This window comes from Diplotaxodon limnothrissa, linkage group LG3 (assembly GCF_057381915.1).
Source record: "Diplotaxodon limnothrissa isolate DT_005_m linkage group LG3, D_limnothrissa_male_GT1.1, whole genome shotgun sequence".
Lineage (NCBI taxonomy): Eukaryota > Metazoa > Chordata > Actinopteri > Cichliformes > Cichlidae > Diplotaxodon > Diplotaxodon limnothrissa.
This window is the reverse complement of record NC_140598.1, coordinates 53,465,443-53,492,847: the sequence shown is the minus strand read 5'-3', so window position 1 is coordinate 53,492,847 and position 27,405 is coordinate 53,465,443. Positions and strand designations below refer to the sequence as shown.

Genomic DNA, 27,405 nt, shown 5'->3' with positions numbered 1-27,405 from the left:
GCACTCAGGTGACCATTCTCCGCGGACAGTGGATTTGCTACTCCGCGTGCAGACAGGAGAATGAGAAGGAGTCAACCAGAGTCCAGCTAAAACAGATTTTGTCTGCATATCCTGCTTACGCGGCGGGATTGCCGGAGGATGTGCAGGATTTTGTTCGCACGGTTTTGCCACCGCAGCAGCATCAAAACCACGAACAGGAATCACTGCTGCTGCCTTGCGAGCCTGAGACGGTTCGGGTCGGTTCGCTGAGACTCGCCGCAGCGGTACCACCTCTCAGCTCATCAGTTCCCACACCCTCGTCACAGTCTTGCCACACTCTTGCCACGGTCCAACGCGAGGAAGCGCTGGACACCATAGATTTGGACCACGACGAACGTCAGACTATACTCAGCGCTCTATTGGAGGAGGAGCTCCGGTGGAAGCCATGGCTCATTCCGGAGCACGAGCACTCCTTCCGGGGAACTCGACTGGCTCTCGGGGGTCCCCGGAGCTGCCAGGGACTTCCACCCATCGCTCCGCCGTCTCCCACTGTCAAGAGAAAGCGGCGTGCGCGCCACCGATGCGCCGCACTACAAACGGAGGTGAGTGACTCTGTTTTTGCCCCTCACGTCTCCGCTAAGGAGGGTTCTGTGATTAAGACTGTGTTGCCGGTTGAGGGGCCCGGCTGTAAACTAATGAGCCATGCCAAGCCAAGCTCTGAGACTGAAATTACTTCTGCCACAGCGTTCGGGGTTCATGTGACTGCAAGTGAGGCTGCTAGCAGCAGCCCTACTAGCATGACAGCCAATGTCAACTCACAAGGGAAGACCTCCACGGACTGTGTTAATTTAACTTCTCCATGTATAGACCCTATTGAGAACTGTTGTTCCATAGAGTTTATTAATGAAACTTCACCAGTGCATAGGGTTGCCAACCGTCCCTTAAAATACGGAATCGTCCCGTATTTAGAAACAAAAGTACACGTCCCGTATTGAGCTAATAAGGGACGCACTTTGTCCCGTAATACAGTGAGAATCAAAAGTAGTCTATAAATGTTAATGGAATTAACGCTTTGTTTGAAAACATAATTCCCAGCCCCTCTCCTGCTTTGTGACCAATGCGCTGACAGCACACTTATGACAATTCGAGTATGACAAGTCAGATTATCGCTTATCTCAAACTGCACGATTGACTCGCAGGGGTTAGAAGTTGGTAGGTCACGATGCAGGTCTCACACTATACCGCCCGATGCTCTGATGCGACCTGAGTGCTCACACTGTGCGTCCATAAAATTAAGGTTATAACAGAAAATCTGTCGCTCGCTCTCTCTGTCTCTCACTCACACAGACACACCACCACCATCAACTTTGCTAAATTGCTAATGAAAAACATGATCAGGCAGCTGTGATTTAGCAGCGATGTAGATCCAACTATTTTCACGGTTGTTGTGGTCGTGATAATTGAAATCGATAATCGAAAAGGCTCGGATGAGCTTTTCAAAGTTCTACAAGTTGTGCCTCCATCGCTTGTGTCCAGATCACACGCTGCACAGCCGTGCTGCTCCGTCTTTTTCATGGCGTTTACGTGTTTGCGCGCGAGCAGTGTGAGCGGCTCACGAGCGATTGATGATCGGGAGCTGGTCGTGAGGTGTTAATCACTTCTCGTTACCCCACGTATACTACACGACGCACGATGAAGGCCAAAATCGGTCCGATCACTCAAAAATCGGCTCAAAATGGGCCTAAAACCGCACAGTGTAAGCCCAGCGTTAGAGCAGCAATGTTTGTTCCCCTCAGAGAAAGGGAAGAATGGGAAAAGGAAAACACCTGGCTGGAAAAAGTTAATATGGGCATGTGCAGTGAATATCAGCGCTATGTGGCCAGAAGTGTGATAATATAATTTATTTTGTGTAATAAACGACTGCAAGGATAGATGATTACAACAAATAGATGACTAATACATAAAAGTAATACATAGATGAATAATGATGATGAGTTAAGATGCGTAATCATGGGAACAAGCGGGTTTTCAAACGGGAGCAGCTGATTAGCATTAGAAAAGCTGAAATAATACCTCAGCTGAAGCCAATTGTACTAAATGCACTAAATGTGCACTGTTACAAGAATATTTTTCTTTCTATTGTTTTCTATTATTTTAAGTTAAGCAGGACAGAGTTCTTTTAAAGAAAGATTTACTTATATTCTCAAAAGTTAAGCATGACAGGCTTCTGTTTAAGAAAGAGACCTGTTTTACTGTGTTAATGTTGTCATTTTGAGCTAAAAATAAATGGCTAAATGATCATTTGTTTCACATGTGTTCATATCACAAAGAATACACATCTACTTAAATCAAATTCAAGTCAAAGGGTTAAAAAAATAATTTCACACACAAAAAAAGAGCTAGAAAATTCACCACACTGGGAAGGGTGAAGACAACTGGGTCGCCCGGCCCTGGCCACGAGGTGTCCCTTATTTATTTTTCAGGGAGTTGGCAACCCTACCAGTGCACAATGCAAATCACGAACCCCCTGGCGCAGTGTCCAGAGACTGTAACATTGTGACTAGCCCTTGTTTAAATTTATCTGTTAAGAATCAAAGTTATGTGAGTATTTTTCAAGAAAAGCAGCTTAACAACTCAGAGTCTGAGATTCTGTCTGAATCGTGCTGTACTGTGCAAAGCACCAGGTTGAATAGAGCTGAGAGAGAAGCCAAAGAGAACTTGGATCTTGTCCATGATGCTGTTAAATCAAAGACTGACTCTGTTTTAGCTCCTGTAACTGTGTTGCGAGAAATCAATGTTCTGGATCCCATGGTTAATAAGTGTAACCCATCTTTACAAACTGTTTTTCTGAAGACCAGTAATGATCCTGCTCGGGATTTAAGATCTGTTAGTGATCCGGTAAACTGTGAATTCATGGTCAAGTCGGTGTCTTGTGCGTCTAAATATGCTCACCTAGAGATGGTCATGAATCGCACTAAAGGAGCAACGAATAACTCGGGCTGCATTTCTGATTCTTTAAGTGTTAAGCAAACTGTGTTGGCTGACATGACTTCTCCCATGAATGAAACGCAGTCAAAGCCATGTTATGAGTCAGAGAACACTGTGTTTAGCTCCACTGAGAAGACAACCACTGATAACGGAAGCTATGGTAATAACTTAATAAAACAAAGTACTGTTTCAGGTGTTGCTTCCGTTGCTGGACCTCATGGAGCCAACGTTCCTGAGGTGGAAACTCATGTCCTATGTACTGTAGGTTCCTGTGACGTGAAGGTTAAAAATAACAGGGTGTGTGACTCAACCGTGGAGACCAATAAAGAACTGCTAAGTGATGTTTCCACAGGCGGCACCCTGAACGTCATTCAGGTGGCCAGCTTGACACCCAGTCATTCTGAGAAATCTAGCACTATGACTGCTGATTCAAGGTCTGTAGACATTAATCCCACTCAGTTCATGGACACTTGTGGTAAAGAGGTGGGCACAGAGGACTGCCTTCCCCCCGCCCTCAACGAGTGTAAAATTGTGCCTCAGACTGTTTTTGTTCAGTCGCCAGCTCGGACTGCAGTTTTCCAGTCTCCAGTTCTGATATCCTCACGGTCCCCTCCTCAGCCACCACCTTCACCTGCTGAGAGCTCGGGGGAGCCATCTCAGCCGTCCGCAGCAGCCTTATCTGAGGACTCAAACAAACTCATTTCCCCCACTATAGGCTGTGTGTTGCTGCAACTTGAAAAGCAACCTGCCTCATCAGCTGGAGGGCCCGAGGAGCCCGTCCAGCCACACGCCACGTCAGCTGGAGGGCCCGAGGAGCCCGTCCAGCCACATGCCACGTCAGCTGGAGGGCCCGAGGAGCCCGTCCAGCCACACGCCACGTCAGCTGGAGGGCCCGAGGAGCCCGTTCAGCCTCCCGTCTCCGCTGGAGGGTCCGAGGGGCCCGTTCAGCCGCCTGCCGCAGCTCCATCATCATCCTCGCCTGCCGCAGCTCCATCATCATCCTCGCCTGCCGCAGCTCCATCATCATCCTCGCCTGCCGCAGCTCCATCATCAGCCTCGCCTGCCGCAGCCTCTGAGTCTTCAGCCTCGCCTGCCGCAGCCTCTGAGTCTTCAGCCTCGCCTGGTCCGGCTTCCGTGTCTTCATCTTCGTCCGGTCCGGCCTCATCGGAGTCTTCAGCCTCGTCTGGTCCTGTGTCCACCGGGCCTCGGCCAGTGCGCCTGACACTGCTCCGTCGCCGCTGCCTTCCGCGCGGCCGGCCCCCTGAACTGCTCCGTCGTCGCCTTCGTCGCCGCCGCTGCCTTCTGCGCGGCCGGCCTCCGGACCGGCTCTGTCGCCTGTGCCGCCCGCCTGGTGGGCCCCCCGACCATGTGACCCGTGTACTCTTGTGCCTGTGGGCTCTGGGTCGGCCCCCTGAACTTTGTTTGGATTTTGGTCTTGTGCTCCTGTGTGTTCTGTTGTTCATTTTGTTTCCTGTTCTGGTCCCTCCGTCCTGGTCCCCCGCCTCCCGCCCTGGGTGGGGTTTTTCTGTTTTTGTTTGGTTTCTCGGTTTTGGGCTGTCGGGAGCCAGCCCTTGGGGGGGGGGTATTGTCATGGTCCTGGGTCGTGCGACCCAGTGTTTTGTGTTTTAGCCTATTTTGATGTTTATTCTTTGTTTAGGGTCACTAAGGCAGTCCAGCCATTTGTACATATTACCCGTGTATTAAGTCTCCCTTGCCCTTCGTGTGTTTATGTCTGCGTGTCTTATATTGTCAAGTCCATGCTGTCAGTTATGTCATCTCCCCTGTACTACGTCTCCCCGGTTCATGTGTCTTGTTTAATCTCCATGTTTCCTGTTTTACTTTGAAAGTCTGTATTCACGGTCAGTGTATTCAGTTTCACTCCTTCTGTCCTGTCGTTAAGTTCAGCTGTGTTCCCATGTGTGTCTCCACTTCCCCTGATCACCTCATGTGTGTATTTAAGCCTTCTGTTTTTTGCATGTCATTGTCAGGTCGTCTGTTTGCATCCCCATAGTGTTTCGTCATAGTTTACTCAGTGTTCATAGTTTGTCATCGCATTTTCACTGAGTTTCTTAGTCCTTTAGTTTTCTGAGTGTTCACAGTTTTCTTAGTTTTCATAGCTTCATGCTTTTTCGTGTGCCAACATCCAAATAAAGGATCGTCTTCTGTTCAGCCAGCAACTCCGCCTTTCAGCATCTGCTTTTGGGTCCTGTTTCCATTCACATCGGCGCACCCCGCCGTAACACAAACCATCCACCACCAGAAATACATTCTCAAACCACTGGAAATACTGCAGTAAAATTAAGTTTCACCATTTGTAATAACACCACAATGTCTTTCTTTCTACATAGCACTTTAATTCTTATTGTCTGCACTGAAGCACCGCAGCAATTTCCTAATGTTGTAAACCTCAACATCTGGCAATAAACCCATTCTGATTCTGATTCTGATTCTGATGTGTACTGTGCACATCATCTGTGAAAGGAGGTGCATGCTAGGGTTGGGCGATTTGCTCCGTAGTCCAGTTCCCCCATCGTCCCTCATTGTGACATTGCCAATGACCAACAGCATCGCCCCACAGAGTGCATCCAACACAAGAGAAACACACTGGTATGAAAGAGAAACACGTACACCTGTAGTTCATATATCATGAGGCTGATTAATTTGGCTGACTGTAATTAGTTAACATAAGTTTTTGGATATCAGCTGAGAACCATGAAGTCTTTGCAACTGTCAGTCACACATATTAATATATGTGAAAGTGCACCATGAATCTATAGCAGCAAACTCAGTTTATCATGAATCTAAGAAACGTCTCTGACATCATCGTCCATTAACGTATGCACACTTTCTTAAAGTTACAAAATAACACCATTAACAGTTTTTTCTTTACAAATGTTTTACTTTACCACGCACTGAGGAAGGTAGTGGCAAATAAATAATGAATTAAAATAATAAGCTGCCTCTCCAAAGAGTCAAACTTCATGCCAATAACTTCATTCAGAGTTCAGGGTAAGATGAGGAGAATACCTAGTGACTAAATCAGAGCGTGGCAGGCTTTGTATACCTCAACTTACCAATCGCATCTAGGCTTAACTGAATACTACCGATATCTTTGGTTGAAAATTCCTATAAGGCATCCTTATGGAGCACATTTTGGGAAGCAATTTTAGGAGCTACAGGTTATTTTGGGACTGGAACAGAGATCCCCCTCCAGATGGTGAAGAAATAAAATAATTGGCCTCTGAGGAAAAAGATAAAATTAGTTCACATGGTTTTCCTGGAGAAAATGCTGCAAGCGATCACTGATTTAATTTGTCCCCAAAAGAAAAAAAAACATCCTCTCCACTTCATAATCTAATGTTTCACTCAGTTCTGCTGAAGGTCACCAAACTCCTCCATCACACGGGACAAAAAAGAAAAAAATAAATAAATAAATCAGCATCTGTAAAACGCAGCACAGACGCTCAAACTGTCTCCATAAAATTCACCCAAATTTGTTGCAACTGATTCATTTTTTGTGTTGTTATTCTAAAAGACGAACTGGGTTTGAAGTAGCTCAGTCTGCCTTTTCCTCGTTTCCCCAACCGTGACGGGTTATTTTTAAACGCTACTTATTGCATAACTGGAGTCCAAAAGGAGTGTTTCTGGCTCTCGTCCCACTACGGATGTTCAATTTTAGCCTTTGCCCCTCAGAGCCAAAAGAACGCACCCCTGAGACATATACAGTCTCTTCCTATACAAGCTGGTGCCTGCTGGAAAAAAAGCCCTGTAATTACAGCAGACCTGAACTCCTTAAAACACACACACACACATACTGGATTGACACAGACAAGATAATTGATCCTTTCAAAACTGTATTTTTCTGTGTAGAAGCCGACAGATTGGACGTTATGTACCATCTCTCCATGTCTGCGTTTCTTTCTCGCATTGCTGCTGCAAAACAACAACATCTCAGCTAAAGATGCGTTTTCCAAACGTGCCTGCTCTTAAAGGACTGTGCTGAAACACAGTGTGAGTGGGGAGGCAGAAAGACAAAGGACGTCTTCAGCAAAAGAAAAAAAAAATTGTTGAACAATAGTGCATGTAGTGAACAGAAGGGAGGGAAGGAATTTCAAAAATCCATCAGGCAAGAAGAGGAGCGAGGACAAGCAGTAGATGTGATGAATACAAGCTGTCCAGAGGAAAGATGAATGCAGGAATAAAGAGTAAAATAAGAAAAAAAAAGTAAGTTGGAGGGCGCAAATTACAGAGTACATGAGAAAAAAAGTTTCAGGAGAGTCCAGTAGTCTTGGGGTTTTGGTCCTGCTGGGGCCTGCCAGCCCACCGCGGCAAAAACACTCGAACAAAAGGATCATTTATTGGAGCAGGAGGAAAGAGGGGGAGGGATGAAAGGAGGAGGAACACTGTACAGAGGCATTTGAGAGCTGTGTGAGTGAGGACTGGTCCCATCTCAACATTCACAGCCAATGTGTAACATTCCCCCCCCCTCCCGCCCCAAACGCTGCACCGCTGATGTTCTCAGCAGCCAGAGCCCATATGGTCCTTCTGCGGTAGCATGCTAGCATCTCGATGTAAAATACACAGAAAACTCATGCATCTTCCACAGAGACGGCCTCACGTCTCCAAATAAAACTAACGCAGTGAGGTATGGACACAAGCCGGTGGTTCATTTCCATCCGTGGAATGAAACCCAACTGTTGAGCCACGCTCATTGAAGGATCCCATGATGAATTTCTGCTAATGCCTCAAATTCTTCATTGATTCCAACGTTTACCACAAAAAACAACAACAAAAAAATGAAAAAATCCCAGAGAGGATTTCGGTCCAGCACGGCCCATGGTGCAAATCACGTGGAAGCAAACAGGGCTTCATAATCCTTGGCAGGATGCATGCATCACAAGAGACCCACTGTGGAAGCTTAAGCAAGACTACTGAGTGTTTTACTGATGCATATAAATTCCCCCCATCTCCATTTAAATGCTGCTCTATCTGCTTAAACTGCAGGCGTCCGTTGCTTAACGGGCCAATTTAGTGCAGACAGAGGTTCAAAGGGAATGTTTTTCTATGAGGAAAATGCCTCAAAGGGAGTTAGTTAAGGCATTGTTTAGCCACGGTGGTCCCCCACAGCTAGAAAATTGCTCCACACAGGAGGAGAAAATGTAAATACAATGAAAATCCATTATCCAGCCTCGATGACCTCATTGAATGTGCAGAGAAAAAAAAATGCTGACTTTAAATGCATCAGGAACTCTACACATAAAGTGCATGTGATTACAGGAAAACACTCATCATAAAACATTTTTGTTAACTCTGCAGTGGGCTCAACTAAACATTCAAAGTTTTCAGCTTAGATTAAGTAATGTACAAATCACAGCACGCAATGCTTTCAGGGCCAAATCTACAAACCTGGAACTTCTTTCAAGTCTTTGCATACTTTCCTACATACGTTTTAGAGCACTAGAAGTGCAAAAAAAAAGAAGAAGATGATAAAAAAAAAAGAATTATAATTCAAAATTTCTTTCTCTCACAGCAATCTCCTCAAGTGTCATAATGGAGCATTTTAATTTGACAGGTCAACAGAAAACAGGGTCAAAGTTAATCTTTATTGAACTTAAAGCAGAACGCTTCAGTGGCAATTGTGAATGGTTTCCTTTGCTAAGAGTGGGACTGCAGCGAGATGTCTCAGACAGCTCTTCTCCTCAACAAACAATGGCTCAATCAGAGCAGAATGATTCTGATGTTTGTCATAAACGTATTAAAAACGGATCCCAGTTCTGCTTTTAAACTCCCAATAGGGAAAAGCAGCACTGAGTATGCATGGACAATATTCAAGAAGCCTCAGATCAATAGCAATTTCCACAACTTCGATATTTACTGATATTTCAGGAGTCTGTCTGACCTTTAACACTTTATCTAATCATATCAGGTGAAGAGTTTCTGTACACCAAAGCTCAGAGAGGTAAATCAATTCATGATTTGTCAGAACAGCTAAGCTTTGGCTCTTACTGCAGATTATGCAGACAGTCACACAAATAAACAAGTCTCTACATTTCAATCTGGCGCCAGGTAAAGTTTGAATACAAACATCGATGGATAGGGAGGCTGTGCTCTATTGGATTATCTTGAAAGCATATTCTTTTTCATTCTGAGCCATGTGATTGCAGGAAAAGAAAGAGAGATAGAAAACCTATGAGCATAGCGGTGACATAGAGATCACAGAGTCTGTATGAAGACAAAGACATGAAGGGGGGAAAAAAATAACAATTCTTACCAGTTCCCTCCTTGCTTCCATTTTGGTGCGTCCGCAGCTCCTCTGATTTGTAGAAGTCAATGCTGGCGTACGTGTTCAGGCTGGAGCTGCCACTCCCGCTGCTGCCGACTGATGCACCTGCCGCCCCCACCCCAGAACCAGAACCCAGTCCAGAGAAGAGGCGAGATGGGGCCTGGTTGCCAGAGGGCCCATCCAGTCCCACGTGGGGGCTCTCCTTGTTGGCCAAATCCAAGTCTATGTAGTTAAGGCCTTGCTCTGCAGATGAAGTCTGAGCATTTGTGGGAAGAGATTGCTGTCCAGGAAGGGGGAACTGAGTGGGAGATTCAGTCACAACACCATTGCCCCACAGCATGCTTTCAAAGCCCAGCCGGCGGGCTACAGACTGGTGTTCAGGAAAGAGGGAAGCAGTTGAGGAAGAAGTCGAGGTAGAGGTGGAGAGGGAAGTTGAGGCAAGGAAGGTTTCTGAGCAGTGCCGTCTGCGTCCTTGGGGGTCGGCCCGGATAACTTTAGCTCCCTGGTCTGGGTTGGGTCCTGTTTTGGATAGGGGAAAGTCTAGACCCCGTGGCAGCACAGATGTATCATCCCTGGTGGGAGATGGGCCTTTTGGGGAGACGCTAGATGATGACCGGGGGACAGGGTTGTTATTCAAACTGAAGGCCATCTCTGTGTAGTCTCCACATGATGTAGGAGACTCGGATTTCGTCACTGATGGAACGCTTTCTCTGTTTTTCCTAAGTAGGGCCTCTGCCACTTCAACCTCATCTTCATGAGGTTCAGTATTATCCTCATTACAGGGTTTAGGGGCATGAGCAAGCGTTGGGGGTGTGGGAGGGGTATGGAAAGAGGGGAAAACCAGCGGGGTAAGAGAGAGGGGTGAGGGCAATGGAGAAGGGCCCAGGTCCATGTTGACGTACTCAGAGGCAGCTGGTGGAGTGATCGGGGCAGATGGGCTACGGGAAAGGGGTATAAAGTTTCCAAAGGAAGAAGATGGCTTCTGTTGAGGCTGCTGGCTGCTGGAGCCATGAGGCAGCGATAATCCATGCCTTAGACCCCTACCACGACCTAATCCTATCCCAGTCGGATTGCCCTTCTCCCCCTTGAATTCAATGCTTACATACTCCCCAGGGCTCTTAGGTTCTGGTGGCAGAGGGTTCTCACGAACTCTAGGAAGAGTGTTCGCTTTGGATACGTCAACAAACAGGCTAACAGGTCTGCTTCTAGTATAGCTACCCTGCTTGGACAACCCACCAGAGCCTCTTCTCTGCTGCTGCTTACTCCCATGCTTGGACTGAGTTCCCCCAGTCACGTTACTCAAAGCCTGGGTAGTTCGCTCGTCGCTCTCACCCAGACTTTCACTGCTGGCTGAGCTGGAGGAGTACGAGGAAGATGAGAGAGACAGGTGGCGTCCAACTACTGCATTACCAACTGCTGCTTGCTCCTGAAGCCCTCTAATAGGTTTACCGCCACCCATTCCCCTCCTAGAACTCCCATTGGGCCTTCTTCCTCGTCCAGGACCATCATCAAAGTGTCCGGTAGAGGGGCTATGTTTATAAGACCTGGGTAGGGAATAGTAAGAGTACACCATCTTGGGACCATGTTGCTGTGGACTGGTCTCCAAATGTGATGAGTGCTCAGGAGGTGGGGGACTGCCGTTTACAGAACGTGCACTAATTGGAGACATGTTCATATAGTCACTGCCTGGCCTGCTGTCTGCACTGCCACTGCCCACCCAAGCCCCACCGGAGAGACCTCCACGCTGGTCAGGGGAACAGCTGCTATTAGGGGACATTATCATATAGCCATCAGAATTTGGTGGAGGTCGAATCTGCTGTGGAGGCGACACGCTGTTGTTAGGAGTCATGGCCATGTAATCATCAGCAGGTTTGGAGTCTGAGTCGGGGACCAAAACGGCCAGTGACTGGGAAAGGGACGTCGGAGGCTGAGTAACTCCAGGTAGCATTGACATGTACCCATTGTCCACGCCTAAATCTACGCTACCACCTGCTCCTCCAGTGCCTTCAGCTTTAAACTCTCCTGCCACATCCAAGTACCCGCCTCCTCCCCCTGCCGACCCAGCACTCATGGCAGATTCCTTCTGTGTAGAAGAGCAGGTGGAAGTAAAAGACTCTCGGCTCGTGCTTCTTGACATGATAGCGTAATCGGCCGAATCGTCATCTGCTGGCTCCTCAGCTCTGCGCTGACGTGGAGCCAGCCTTTCCAGGGCCATAGGAGGTAAGGAGGCCCGCTTGCTCAGCAGCCTGCGTTCAGCTTCACATTCTCGGCTGGAGGAGCGGCGTAGAACTCTTTTAGTTTGAGAGCCAGAGGTTGGTGTTCCTGGTGTTTGCTGGGAGCCACTTCCTTGATTACTGTTGCCACCACCACTGCTACTACGTTGGCCCATTAGGATATAGTTGGCCCCATCTTCACTGAGGGACTGACTACTGACACTGCCAACAGAGCTTCCAGGGAGGCTAGGAGAAGGTAGGAGCGTGTGATCTCCAGGACTTGAACCATACTCGTCTGAGGAGCCGTAGTCACTGGGTGAGCCGGAGACAGAGGCTCGATGAGAGGGAATATGACTATAGGCTCCAGACCCCGGAGCACCAGCACAAGACGTTAAGCCTCCAAACTCTGAGCCATGACCAGAACTAGAGGACAGACTTGGAGCTGGGGAAGGAGCTGGGGTCGAGATAGAGCGCATCAACCCTAAAGGAGTTTTAGCAGTTGTGGTGGGTGCTGAACGAGCTGATTTTGATCTGAGGATTGGGGTGTTAGAGCAAGAGCCATTGGTGGAGGGGCTGGAGTTCACCCCATGGATCGGTGTGGCACCTGTTATCCCATCCTCCCCTTTCCCCCCATCACTTGCAGTGCGAGACCTCGGGAAGCTATGCCTTGGCGTGGGAGAAGCGTTGGCACAGTTGATGGGTGCTCCACTGTTAGTTCCTCCAGGGGGCTCGGTTCGGGGCCGGCGGGTGAAGCCAACCTGGCTAGGAGGAGGGTTTGGGTGGTGGCGGCGTGAGGGAACACTGATGGGGTTAGAAGCAGTAGCACCTCCTCCAGGGCCAGAGTTGGACTGAGACTTGCTGCGCTGGCGGAACTCCTCACTCAACGCCTTCATGGCCTCTAGCAAGGTTTCATGCATGTTTTGGGCGACTACTGAATCATCCACCTAGGACAAGAGGCAAAAAGCATCTGATAAAGGGAATGAAATCACAATATGATTGATTTCATATTCACATAATGTATTCAAAGTTAAAAACTACTGCACATTAAACCACTAACATCTTAAAGACAAAGTGCCCTGTATTTAAATCTTAGATTGTCATGGAAACTCTGTTTAATCTCCTTTTTCAAACCCATGAAGCCTCTGACAAAACTTTGACATTTCTTTCACTCTGCTGATTGCGGGCTTTTAAGATATGAGTAGGATTGGAGAATGAAAATAACCATCAACATGAACAGAACTGTAGATTACAGGCTCACCTGCATCCAGAACTCGCCTGGGCCTGTCACTGCAGAGCGTCCCACCTCAACGAAGAAGAAGTTTTCTGAATGGCCGCAGCGTCTCACGTTCATCAGCTGCAGCACCACGGCGGCAGCATCAGAGTTGAGCTTCACAAAGTTCACCGTCTTGTCGGTCAGGCAAAGGCGGTAGATGCCAACCAGGTTCTTGGCCTGACCCAGGCCTTTGGGCCATACCTTTACCTGCCATACCTCTTTGAATGCTGGCCCAGGATTAGGCAATCCATAGTCTCCTGCACCGCTGCCGTCATTAGGATTCTTACCTAGAGGGACAGAACGGGGACAGAGTGAGATTAAAAGGTTACTGGGATGAAAACAAAGAGAAAAATAAGAGATTAAACTATTAAAGTGAGGATTTATGAAGAGCACTGGGAAGTACAGCTGTTGCAACAAAGGACTGACATGACTTTGATGCACCTGCAAATAAAAGAAACAACTGATAAAATCTCTATTATATGCCTGTTAGTTGAGGGCAAGCTGTCTTTATTATGTAAGCTGTGCTGTGGCCGAGCTTTCCATATATTTCTAAAACAGATCCAAGTATAAACTGGGCACGCACTGGCTTGTGAGACCGGATCATTGTACCTGCAGGCTCCATGCCTGTGGTCTCATTTATCAGCTACACAGGCATCCTGACACACACACAGAGGCAAACATACTACCAGTGTGGGAAAATTTAACTCTTGACATCTGAAGCTGAACATAAGAATGATGAATATGGAAAGGGAAAAATAACAGCTCTGTGGAAAACCTTAAGAGAAGCGACTTGGAAAATGCTTAATAAGAAATGCTTCTCCAAAACAAACAATGCAAATCACTGGCAGGAATCCTAACGGCACGCCCTTAACAGCTATTTTCTCAAGCGGAACTGACAATAAAAACTGGCTTTGTAAACTAATAAATTGAAGTTTCTTTAAGCAGCAGCACAGGCAGCACATTCACCCTTTGTGTTAAGTGTGCTGTAGTCAGATACCAGAGGCCTACTGAAGCCAAAACACAAGAGAAAACGGCCCAAAGTGATATCTGATCCTAAGTTAGTAGGGGCCAAACAAAGGCATGGGACTTATCTAACCACCTAATATTTGTCTGACTATTATCCCAGGAAAGTACCTTAATACTACGTTGTACTGCAAATCATTGTTAGCGGCTAGTGACACTACCTTTGAATATATGACAGATTTACATCTAAGCTCATTTATATCCACACACAAAAGACATCACATCTGTTGACTAGCACGGATTATAGGAACAACATTATGTGAGTCATGTTTAGGGTGGGTTTCGTATTCTTCTCCAGGGAACCACCCTAAAAAGTTCCTGAAACTTATTTTCACATGTCCCACATTTCTGAGATACCTCTGTTATGTTGCCAGTTTGGATATGTCTGAGCATGATAACCATCTATGACACAGACTCAATCAAACTAATGACAAGGCTAAAGAAACAGACCTCAACATCAGAACCTGTTCCCTTGAATGGAACAGGGTGGTCTTTGTGCATTTATAGTGAGCTTAAGCACCTGCCTTATTAGCCTACCACATCTGGCATACTGAAGGAGACGACGTATTGAAATAAGGAAAGTTCTATTTTTAAAAGGGTTATCTCATTGAAACCACTAGTTTGCTATATATTATATACATATATCTGCTGATGTTCCAACAAAGCCAATGTTCAAATTTGTTCAGTAGAATCATTTTATCGTCTGATTTACTTTTAGTTCACTATCAGTTAGTCGTATTTACACAGTTCTTCTAATTTATCAATTTTAGCTAGCTAGAATTTTTAGCCATTTACCCACGATGTTTAGCTAACAATTTGTTTAGCCAAATGTATTTTTAGCTGTTAGCTTCATCTTAAGTTAATCATTTTGGACTTTTTAAGTCAGAATTTTAGATAAAATATATAACATATATATTAAACGTTAATGGTCAAAGAGGCACCATATTGATATAATACTGCAAACTGCAAGATTTTACGCAGACAAAGCAAAATATTTTTGATTTCAATAAGCACAAGCAAGAATTAATTAAGGAGTCCTGACCGATCTTCTCTCCAAGTTAGGAATTTTGATAATTACGATCAGTTCACCAAGTCGCAGCTGTTGAGCCACACGATTTAATTAATGCACATAACTCTCTTCCTGTGGAGATGCACCTGTGGATCCTGAGAAGCTTCAAACTGAAGCAGCTGGAAGGAACAAACACAACTTCAGCTTCAGTAAAAGCTGCATTTAGTGGTGAGTCTCTGTTTAACAACCTGTTATACACAAATTTCTGTTTAATGGCCAGTGCTGGTGCTAAAATATAGAAGAAGCCTCATGACTGAAAAAAAAAAAAAAAAAAAAAAAAGCTCTTTAACCCAACTATTTTTCTGCACAAAGGATTAGTGTTGATTTGTGCACTTATTTTACTGTCAATTCCAACTGATTATCCATTAGCTTTTGATTTTGATTCATGTACCTCTAGCAACTGTATAAGAGCCCACAGAGTGCTTATTGGTGGTAATCACTGCCTTAAGCTATAGTTTTGATCCAACAACGCAATATTATCACAATACTTTACCCACAATATGATATTACAAGTATTGCAATAATATACATTGTAATTTATCACTTTTTTAATAGTGTGTAACAGCCACTATGGTGTGGTGTCCCTTTAAGACACCCAAGTCGAGGGTTGATGGTGTCATCAGTGTGTGCCACTGGTCTCTCTGCTCTCTCTCTCTGTGATGGTGTGAACATGTGCTTACACGCTAGTGCATGAGGAGGGACGTATTTTATGTTTTACCTCTCCAGACACCTTTGTTTGCAACGTTATGGGTTGTACGAACACTGTGCGCTATGTTTGTTAAGCTGCAGCCATTCAACCGGGCTTATATGGTTGATGAAGAGAAGGTATATTAAAGAACACACTGTGGAATTCCCAACGCCAGCGTGAGTGTGTATTCTTTTGGCTACCCTGCTAAGTGTTTTGCCGCCTCCTCTCAACCACTAAACGCAACCCAACGTTACAAGTGCAAATCACATCTTCAAAGTTAAACATTATCTTGTTTTATTTAAAGACATAAAATTATCTGAGGTAAAAATCTGTCTGTTCCACCTTCGAAGTTCAAATTTCCAACAGAAGAATGACCATGTTTTACACAGATTCCCTAGTTCAATTCCAAGAGGAGACACAAACCCCTTTGGGGTTTTGTCACATTGCACATCTGGTGTAAAGAAAGGGGAAAAAAACCTGACAAATCAAACATGTGGAGCAGCCCGCTGTGGCGACCTCATTTGAATGAGGAACAGCCCAAAGTAGGTTTTCTATGGACGCTTCATTCTGTTTCCCCAAGCATCTGCTGGTTGAAAAGAAAAACCAACAACAAAAAAAACAATCCTAAAATGACAACCACATGTAGACCGGGACCCTCAGCATGCACAGCGAACATCACGTAACTGAGCTTCTGTTATGCAAACTGTTTTTCCAGATCCCAATCCCAAAACAGCTTTACATGCGATTGCACAAGAGGGAGAGGTCTGACGTGTCTCGCCGCGTCTCCGTCCACTCTTCTTACCCAAAATTGGGGGATCGCTCACGACTTGAAAGAGACCTAGAATAGATGTTTTGTTGAAAGCCAGTGAAGCTGCGGCTTCGCGGCTGTGTGTGTGTGTGTGTGTGTGTGTGTGTGTGTGCGTGCGCGAGTTTGTGGCACTCCCCCTATATTAGATGACTCACTCAAGGCCATGCACGGCTGTTTTCATGTGCTGCTTTTCTCTCCATGTGTGTGAATGAGCGCGAGGACCTCTGTGCAAGAAGTCCTTTTTGCTTCCTTGATTTAGATTTACAACAGGAAGAGACGGTTTTGGGACTTTTCAGCGGGGACCTATGGAATGAGGGACTACAGGAGATTGCAAGGAGATATAAGAGTGTCATTAAGAAAGGGGGTTTAAAAAAAAGGAGCGTTATTCAAAGTTTATTTCGGGATTGCTTTGCCTAAAAGAATCTAATTACAGGGAGAGTGACTCAGATTGCAGTGCAGCACGATCCTTAAAGAGTATCTTTTTCTTTTCAAGAACCCATTTAAAATGTCTCGAGGAGAGTGTGAGCGTGTTGTTTGTTTTGAATAAAGCAAAGCCTTAAACCTCAGCTGTGCCCTCAACAGCACTTACACAAACACCTTTTATCTCAAGGCCGCTCTGGCTGTGTACTCTAATCGACAACCCTCAAAAAAATAAAAACCCTTAAAGTATTTTCAAAGTTTTTTTTCCTAGATTTCTACAGATTTGCAGGTGGATTCACACCTATGAAGCATTACAGAGCTCAGGGCCTGATCTTACACAGTGCTGTATAAAGTATGAATCGCCCCCCTCGGCTTTCCTCTCGAGTATCTTTATGGCTGTTTGGTGTTTGTCGGAAAGAAAGCGGGGCATGGAGAGTTTATCAGTCAGTCAGCTTCCGTGCAGCACAACGCCCCTATACTACATAATGAACCCTCAGAAAAACACGCACACAGAGTTGGAGATAATCTAAGGACCTAAGCCGGATGCACATGAAAGCACCTGGAGGTAATGAACCATCCGCGTGAAATCTGCTGGTTGAATATGGGCAACACACACACACACACACACACACACACACACTCTGACAACCTTGTCCCAACTTTCACAGATCATGCATCGGGTCTGGGAGTCCGTGCATATTTATTCGCAGTTTGAGGTGAAGATAACATACACTGCCTTATTCACTTGTTTAGTCCACGTCCGCGGTGAGCACACACTGGAAGCCTGAAGTCTGGAGAGCGGGAGCCTGCGCGGGCAACACTGGTGCCTATTCACGCCGATTTATTTGCTACGCTTGAGCTGGCTCCCTCGAGATCACAGGTTGACCATAAAGAGGCCGTAATCCAAGCTAATTTACTCAACTGCAATTTCAATTACAAGTTGTTGGCACTGAGGGGAAGCTTGCTTTCCTATAGCCTTTTGTGCTACGGGGGTTGTGAAGGGGTGAAGGAGGTGCCATATTTAGCCTCAAAGGCCGCTAGATCCCTTGACAGCACCTCACTGAGTGGCGGGCTCATCACTGTCGTGGTTACCCCCCAAAATCCTGGGGACTTGGCTGCAGAAATGCAGAAGTCCAGATACAATCAAGCAGTGACCATCTACAAAAAAATGCTTGAATTTGCAGCTAAAACTTCTTAGTTAGCTAATGCCGCCTGTAAATCAGGGGAAATTAGCTGGCTGGCTCTCATTGGGTCCTATTTCAACTTTCTGACCTCACTGCCCTAGCACGCTGTGCTGTAGGGCCACAAAAGACTGCACAGAGACTGGTGAGGGTAAAACCCCCACCATCTCAGCTACCGTGCCGCCCAGATCCACCCACGCTCACTTACCAGTGTACCAGCTCAGATAGATGGGAGACAGCTGTGTACATTTTATCCCCGCACGTATTTGTGAGAGACGAGAGCCACCCGGCAGTGAAAACAGTTGGTCTAATCTCTGGCTGCCATGTGTACCTGTTTTCCTCTTTTCTAACCTCTCCACTTCCTCGATCTTCATCCATTTCAAGCATCTGCAATCCCCCTCCTGCCCAACCCTCCTCACCCCACCCATCTCTCTAGGCCCACACTTGGGGGGCAACACCAGCATCCGCCCGGAGCTAGTTTCACATGTGGTCTCGGTTAGACGGGAGTGCGCACAGACGTACATGCATGGCTGCCTGAAATTATCGGTGACGCATTTAAGGTTCGCCGTTCCGGGACACGCAAGAAAGCTGCAAGAAACCCACCAAGCTGGCATCCGCCTCGGACTTTATTGGTCAGCGAGGCTCTGGGTTACTAAACTTTGTGTCGCACAGACTGAGACTGTGCGGAAGGAATTTTTAACAATACACAATGGGTTTGGGGTTTTATTTTTGTTTGTTTGCTTTGTTTTGTTGTTGGGTTTTTTGTCTTTTTTTAACATTTCCAAAGTGGATAACTTGTATTTTAGAAATAAATCACTACAAAGCGCAGACCAATGCTCTGAAAACATCAGGAGGAGGAATATGGTAACAGCAGCTCGTCAAAAAACACTGACTAAAAGCTTCTGCAACCTGCATTTGTAATCGTAGACTTATCAGTGCTGCTCGTGTTGCTTATGCTGATTAGCTACAGGAAGGTGTGGTGGTAACCGCCTGGTTAAAGCATTCTAATCTATAAAAAGCTTTTACCATCTTCTTTCCGCTGCTAGTTTTAGGCGTCGCCACAGTGGCTCATCTCCATCCATCTCCCTCTATCCCTACCATCCTCTGTCACACCAACCCTCTGCATGTCCTCCTTCACTACATCCATGAACCTCCTCCTTGTCTCCCTCTTTTCCTCCAGCTTCAGCGTCCTTCCCATCCCTCCTGCGCTTCTCTAGCTTTATCTCGAACCCGCTCGATCTGAGCGCGCCCTCAAAGCTGTAACAAGACCAAAAAAGAATCGGGATAACAGAGTTTACTCACGATTCACGATCCAAGTGTTGATGCCTGTGGTCAAAGTTATACCTCATACACAGATAAGGTATAATGAAAGGAAAGGCTTGTCATATGACTCACACCCAAATGCTGCTTTAGTTTTTGTATGTTTTTTTGTACATTTTTTTTATAACAAGCACTGGCACAGGGCGGGTTCACTGTGATCCATTCACTGCTGCTGCATGTATACATTACTACAGGAACAGCCAGTGGCGTGTCTAGAAAATTTTTGTTGGGGGGGCCAGGTAGGGGCACAGATTTGGAGAAGGGTGGCAGATGTAATTGGCAGATTCTACCAACCGTTAACCATAATTCAATAATCCTATAAACCTAATAACCGAATGCGCTTTTAACTCTTATTAGAATGAGATTTTAACCACTACGGTGCAAAGTTTTTAGATTCTGTGTTGATAAAGTACAAGAGATACAATCAGTGCTTTGTCAGTGTTTACTCAGCATTCAAGGACAGCAATATTTGCATAGTATTTTTACTGACATGTAGTGCACATATGTTTTGAGCAAAAACATTTTTGAATATTAAAATACGAACATTTGTAACAAACAATTGACAAATTAGCCAGTTCCAATGTAAAACTTTATCTGCCTGTTAAAAAAGAAGATAATCTTCTCACAAACTGGTGTTTGATTTTGAAACAGGAAAAAAGTGGGGAAACAACTGAAAAGACTAACATTTGAATAAAACCTGAAAGCAAGTAAATACTTTCTATGCTGCCTTATGGTAAACTTTGGTAATATTGATCAAGAGCAACACTGGCTGATGATGAAATACAGTCAGCTGGCATGGTGACACTGCCAGTATTAACCTGCAGGACTGGACTGGGACAGAAAATCGGGCATTTTGACTAGAGACCGGCCCACCAGGTGTTAAAGCCATAAAGACTTTGAATGAAAACAAATGCTGTTGTGACAGTGATGTACACAGTCTTGTTGGTATATGTATGATTTCTATACATTTTACATCAGATAAAAACTTTGGTTGTACGATTTAGATAATTATTTAATAAAAGCGAGATATTTTAAATGAGAATAAGAAAGAAAAGTATTTCTTTGTGCCCCCCTCTCCCTGTTAATGCCCTACCTGGCCCCCTGGAAACACTTTGCTAGACCCGCCCCTGCACAGTTACCAGCTGTCAGCTACATAGAAAAGGATCCTGGTGTTATTTATCTCTCAGAAACAGTTCATAACTTCAACTCATTCATGTCACCTAAAAGGTAAACCTGTTTCTCCATCACCTGTTCAGCTCTGATGGTTCAGTAAGGACATCTCCTGGTTTCATCTTCATGTTTCCCTCTCACCAGATATCCAAACCGACATCATGACCAGCAGCTTTACAGCTGTGGCTCCAGCAAACATCAGCTGATACTAGAAATTAATATTAAATAAATTCTAACAACAGCTGATCAAGCTTAAACGTGCTGCTGTTGTTTAGCGCGACATCTGCTGGTTTCCTCTTTCTGGCGCAAAGTGGGCGATAAATAAACAAGAGAGAAAAGCCGATCAGCTGATCATTGATCAGTTTCATGATTGAAGCAGCAACAGGAGAGGCAGGGGGAGAGAATGAGAGAAGAGGCAGCTGTGCAGCGTAAACACACAGAATAAATCCAGCTTTGTCTTTTTTTCATTCTAGCTAAAGTTCGGGACAAACTGTGTCTCTTCTCAGCTCAATACCAAACGCGTAATATTTTCTCTGAATGAGGGACCATTCCATTTTTTTAAGGAGCCGTTGGCAACTCTACTAACCTTATGAATAAAATAAAGTTCACTATCAGTAACATCATAGCATCCACCCACCTAAAAACTCCATCAAGCTGGCTAGAACGCAGTACGAGTTATTGCAACTGAGGGTAAAAAGTCAGCACAACGAAAATAAACTCCACCTAAACTTAGTTTATATCTGACCCAGATAGACTGCAGGTCATAACTTCTTACCTGAAGTTCAGTTCACCTGACACTCGGACTGGCGGCTGCTTCGGGTCTCTCCTCCTGCCTCCCCTTCCCTCATCCACCTGCTGGCCTCTGTGGAAGCCCCGCCATAGCCACCACCAAACAACTGAGTTATTTTTTACACATCGACCTGCATCTGGCCAATCCACCACCTCTCATTGTTCATGCCATTACAAAAAAAATAAAAAATAAGTCACCAGGCATATGCTGGTATGCCCGATGGCCAGTCCAGCTATGTTAACCTGCAACCAAATCTGCAGCTCCATACAGCAATGTTACGACTTAGATTACATCTTATAACTCATAACTCTTATGTTAGCTGCCCTCAGTAGCATACTGTCTGAAATATTCCACAGCTGCAATAATTCTTTAAGTGTTATTTTTTCCTTGGGATTCTAATTTCACCGAAGTTTACTAAACTCAACAAACTTAATATTACTTACCGGGACATTTATTCTGTCCTCATTTTCTTTCACCGAAAAATTGTTTCCTGCAGTGACGTCTTTCGTGCTTGGCTCTCCTACCTTTGCTAAGGTGATGCACATAGCGCAGAAGCCGATGCTGCATTCACGTACACTCGGATATCTGAGCTTCACCGTGAAAACATAATCGGACATTTGATATTTGATTGAATTTTATTGTTTTGTCTTTGGGGTGGCACCTGGGGTGGCCAGTCTGGTTGGGGGGGTGGCCTGTGCCCCCCCAGGCCACCCCGCTGGACACGCCACTGGGAACAGCATGGCACTAATTAAGGTTTTTGTTTACTACCTCTGTTTCTAAAGCATCCCCCATGTGCATGATGAATATCAACCCATGAACTTCCTGACCCCCAATATAACAATGTTAATGGGATACTATCGAGCAACATTAATCAGTGAGGCCTGCTATAAAAGGTTCCTATGCATTTAAAGCCACACACGCTCCACACATCGGCACTTATTGATTAAACGGGTGCTGTTGCTGCTGGCCTCGCTTTACTGTCAGTCAAAGAGAGCTCAGCTCCAAGCTGGCCAGCGGACACAAAGCAGATTGCTCAAGGCCGACTCTGACTCACATCCATGACGTTTTACAAGCTGCAGCATCGCTACAAACCAGATCCGGTCAGGCTGCAGCTCACCGAGTTAAAGAAATTACAAAGGGTTACTGTGCATCTAGTCGTTACGCAGGAGAAATACTCTGTGGCAGCTCAGCACGCTCCAACCGGGGCTGAGGTTCTAACAGAGAGCTGTAGTTAAGCTTCACTTCTGCAGGAAAAATGTGTTTTGTTTTGAGGGTTTTTAAGAAAAGAAAGAGACGGAAAAAAGTTCAATTGGCACACAGCCTCTACTGTGCAAACGTCGGCCAACCCTCGAGACAATAATTACCACCTAATTAGGGAGATGAGCAGTGTTTAAGCACGGCTTAACATTTAATCGGTCGGCTCAGCGAACCAGCGGCGAGATCCAGATCTTTGAGGCCGGGGCAGCTGAACGACACTCCGAGATAAAAACAGCCTGACGGGGAGATTTGGCTTCTAATTCCGACTCAGAGGGACGTCACAAAGGACGGTTCACTCAAAAACACAAGTTCTCCTCACACCTACAGCGTGACTTACAGAAAGTAGGAAACACCTGCTGAATTCTTGGACTGAGTTCAAAAATAAATGGTTAATAAGAGAAAACACAGAATAAAAGACAACCAGAACTTATAATAAGGGGACCAAAAAGATCAAAAGTGATTAAGTAAATTATTTAAATGACTCATTTATTGAGTCATTAAAAAAACGATTTGACATATTTTGCCGTTAAATACTCAACTAATAGTCAAAATGAATATTATTCATTAGTTAATACAGTGTGACACTTTTTTTCTCCTTATATTAATTTATCTTTGTAATAATCATCCAATTATTTTATTTGTTATTCATTTTCAGGGTTTATTTATGCTGCTATTTCTTTTTAATTCATTTATATCATATGTTTATTTAATTTTTTTTAAATATGCACTTTTTGATCCGATACATTGGCAGTTTCTGTCCTCCACAGACATAAAGTGAAGTCTATCAAATGGCCAAAGGGCCCATCAAACACATTTAGTCTCATATGAAACATAAATTAAGCAAACTGCTTCTCTGCGGATGCTGCAGGCAGGAACAGATCCTCCCTGCTCCGAATGTTTCCGACTGATCTTCTGCGTTTCAGAATCAGGACTAAATCAGAAACTGTCAGTCAGTCTGCTTTAATCTCTGTTTATGTTGGCACATTTAAACGTGTGTGTGTGTTTGTAGATGGTGTGTCTCTCTTGTTCGGTGCTGATCGCTACGAATCTTGGACTTTATCATAGTGTTTACCGAGGCCGACTACAGCTCCCAAGGTGCCGCGTTCTGCCCGGCGCACGGCGACTGAAGGTCGCGCCTCCGCTCCGTTTCATCGAGGTTAAACCTTTACACACTCGACTGCCTCCTAATAGTTGGGCAAATAGCTGCCCTGAAGCCTAATACTGTACGCGCTGCCTGAAAGGGTCTTACTGGAATCAGCTGAATAAATAAGTGGGATCCTGCCCAGCGTGGCAGCTGGCTTGTGTTTAATTACCACCAGCCATGTGCGCAATATTGAACTGTTCCTGGACGGCTTTAGGTAGTTTTCCCAGGCTTGGAGAGGAAGCAGAAACTGTACAACAGCAAGGACATCCGCGGTTTTATTCGTGCTTTCACTGCACGCACGCTGCAAACTCCAGCCTTTGCAGCCGGCTGCTTTGCAGAGGGGATATGTGGAACTACACAGGTAACACACCGAGGGCGTGGTTCTGTGGAAACTAGTGAGGCAGATAGTGCAGCATCTTTGGGCTCAGCTTCAGCTTCAACTTTTCTCCATCCAGGCTGGGAGAATAATCCCAGCCTGGGGGGGGGGGGGGGGGGTGTCACTGTGGGTAGGCGAGGCTGTAGAGCATGGAGGCGCGAGCGAGATTTGAAACTGTGCATGGGGTGCACATATCAAAGCAGGCCGAGAATCCTTACAGAGTTGCATGCAGCAACATCTCAGTAAACGCCTGGATCATGCATGCATATGTGCACGTGTGCACGTGCGCGCGCGCGCGCGTCTGTGGCCTCATTTTTTTTTCTAGAAGAGTAGAAACTGTGTATAGGCTGCAGCACATACCACAAGAGCGTTGGAGTTTACTCTGCAGCCAGCCGCAGCCTTTACTTTACACAAGAAACCCAGCACTCTGGGAAAACAAAGGAAGGAGACAAGCAGCCACCGAGGGATCAGTCATTTCAAAGGCTGTTCGTGAGGATGCTCGAGCCAGAGGCTTGTCGGGACACTTTGGATTTCTTAGAGGACGGCCATGAAATGGGATTTTCTGTACATGTGACCACGCGAGCACCTGTAGATTGGATTAAATGTTAGATGCTAGACAGGAGGAGTGCACGTCCAGTCACCTTCCCCGTAATAAGCAGCGGCTTACACCTGCAGATATTTGACATTATAAAACTCCTCTGGCTCCAAATAAAAAGTGGACTATCACAAAGTTTGTCCTCATTTATTTCTGTGCTCTCCCCCAGCCCCTACATTAATCAGCTGATTTGTGTTACCCAGCAGCAGGTCCTGTGCAAGGAGAAGCACCTTGAACTCTTATCATCCACGATTGCGTCATGTGTCCCTGGTTGCCTATCTGCTCTCTCAGAGCCAGGAAGGCTGAACAGGTGATCTGGAGTTGCTGTGCTCACCGCTGTAGCTGTAACAGCTGTGTTTACACAGCAGCTGATAGACAAGACTTGAGAAAAACCCACAGGGATTACTGTTTTTTTTTCACCCCCTGGGGTACTTGAGGCCATTTGGGACAAACCTACTGCAGCTGGATGGGACACATCAGGGCTGCTCACTCGTTACCCATCAAATCAGAAGATGGATTTCAAAGTTTAATGACTTAGCAGTCGGATACTAATGCACTTCTCTCTCCGACGGGTTTTTGGGGACGTGTTCCTCCTGCTCTGAGATCAATGCCTGATGTAATACAGAGCAGTGTCAGCAGAAAAGCAGAGCAGAGTAAACAAGAGGGCAGGGTGTGTTTGAGCAGTAAACTCGGGACAGGGAGGCCAAACTCGTACTCAGCTGAGGCCTACTCATTGACACCCTCCCCCTCCCGAAAGAAGTGTGCTGGACAACAAGGAACAAACTCTTAGCCTGACACCAGCGTGGTAAGAAGTGCTGGAGGATACAAACCCCACCGGGCGGCTCAGAGGCGCACGTTTACGCAAACCACGGTCAGAGGCTTTAAAAGGTGGACACATGAACCTCAACCGGCCTGAAACGAGCAATGAAAGGACAACTGTGTCGTCTTGACACTGCAGTCTGTGAGGGCTTGGGAAGAATCCTTAAACTGTGTAATAAAACACGTCCCGGTCCACAGTGCGCTCCTTTCGCGCTGCTCTGCACGCATTGCCACGTTTCTCCTCTCGTGCAAAGCCCCAAACACACCAGAGTGTGTGTGTGTGTGTGTGTGTATACATATATACGCACACACATATATTTGTGTGTGTGTGTGTGTGTGTGTGTGTGTGTGTGTGTGTGTGTGTGTGTGTGTGTGTGTGTGTACATGCAGGAAAGCGTGCATGTGTGCGTGTTTGTGTGCAAATGTGCTTCTCTTACTCCTGCACTGCAGCTCCACCATGGCCTGGTACCACTCGTCCTGGTCCGCCTCGTTCTCCGCGGCCACGGCGAAGCTCTCTGCCCGGGTGTACAGCACGATCATATGCTTGTTTTTGGAGTCGGCCCGCTTGTTAATGTTGAAGCAGGTCTCCAGCGCCACCACTTTCTTCGGGACGGGGGCCTTGCCCCGGAATTTCTTCTCGCTCTCGTAGTACTCCAGGCGGGCCGGACCGCGCTCCGAGGCGGCGCGGAGCACGAAGTACCGCCGGTGCATGGACTTGTGCTTGCGGAGGTAGCCGCTCTTCCGCACGTCCTCGTGGCTGTACTGCTCGCCCGCTTGGCTCTCCATGACACCCCCCGGGCTCTCTCCTCCTCTCTCTTTATTTTAAACCCCCACGTGAAAAACCAGCGCGACTTCTTCTTGTTTTCCTCGTCGGTGTTTGTGCGAGTTCAGCGAGCTGATCCAAACATCCCCCGGCTCCTCTCCTCTGCCTCTCTCCCCCACACCGGCGCTGGCATGTGAGAGGAGAGTCAGAGGTCGGTTTGGGGTTGCTGCAACTGCGAGTCCCGGAGCTTAAATCTGAACCCGTGTTTGTTTATGACCGCCGAGTCGCTTCTTTCTCTGGAGGAGGAGGGGGTCGATTTTTGCCCAGCGCACGGAGCAAAACAAGTTCTTTCAGGCGCACACAGAGGAGCACATGCGGCGGAGCTCCCCCTGCTCTCCACTACTACTACTACTACTATTACTACTGCTGCTGCTGTGAGTGTTTCCAAGCGCCGTCCGGTAGGTTTAATCCCAATTACTGCACATCGCAGTGCGCGGAGCCCATCCTGCTGCACGCGGTCTCTGTGCGTGTCCCCCCACCCCTGCCTCGCTCGGCTCTGCTCTGGTTTCTCTGGCGCGGAGCAGCTACCGTGGAGCAGGACTGTCACTCAGCGCTCTGCTGGTACTTTTGATCGCGATGCGTTCAAGGACTTCATCACAGCTCTGATAGCAGAGCTCCACCTCTTCCCCCTCTCACACACCACCACCAAGCCCCCTAAGTGAGCTAGAGCCCGATTTAAGGACTCTCTCGGGACAGACCAAAGAGCTGTCAAAGGACATTAGGGGCAAGACTGTAGACCTGCAAGACCATCAGCGAGAACCTTCAGAATCAGAATACTTTATTAATCCGTGAGGTAACAGTTGCTCCAAGCAGTAAGAAGAATAACTAACCTAAATTAAATAATAAAATATATTACAAAGTTATCAAATATAACCAAATAGTTCTAATAGATAATAATAGAATAGATAGCTCTAATTATTAACATGTATAGAATAGATAGCTCTAATTATTAACATGTATAACACAAATTAATTCTATGGTTGACACTTATCTCAAAATGCATGGTCAAGAAGGCATGTGTACAGCCCCATCTTAAATTTGCCAACAAACATATAAATGATTCAGAGAAGGCCTGGGAGAAGGTGCTGTGGTCAGCTCTTTGGTATCAACTCAACCTGAGATGTTTGGAGGAAGAAAAATGCTGAGTGTGAACCAAAGAACATTCAGGCACGGAGGTGGAAACATT

The 27,405-nt window shown here is 46.1% G+C and overlaps 1 protein-coding gene across 2 annotated transcripts in view; it reads right to left on the bottom strand.

Annotated features, from left to right (window-relative positions):
* LOC146636556 (insulin receptor substrate 1-B) overlaps positions 1 to 26,769 on the bottom strand; it is a 59,435-nt gene extending 32,666 nt beyond the window's left edge. Inside the window, exons 1-3 of one of the 2 annotated variants that reach the window (XM_085349573.1) lie at positions 25,834 to 26,769; positions 12,722 to 13,023; positions 9,239 to 12,407 (exon numbers count right to left, since the gene is read on the bottom strand). In XM_085349573.1, the coding sequence (XP_085205699.1) occupies positions 9,239 to 12,407; positions 12,722 to 13,023; positions 25,834 to 26,182 (3,820 nt within the window). In that variant the 5' untranslated portion in view covers positions 26,183 to 26,769. Of the gene's footprint in view, positions 1 to 3,851; positions 12,408 to 12,721; positions 13,024 to 25,833 lie in introns of those variants that run through there. The other variant, XM_085349571.1, reaches the window with a different exon arrangement.
* Between the last annotated feature and the right edge of the window lie 636 nt (positions 26,770 to 27,405).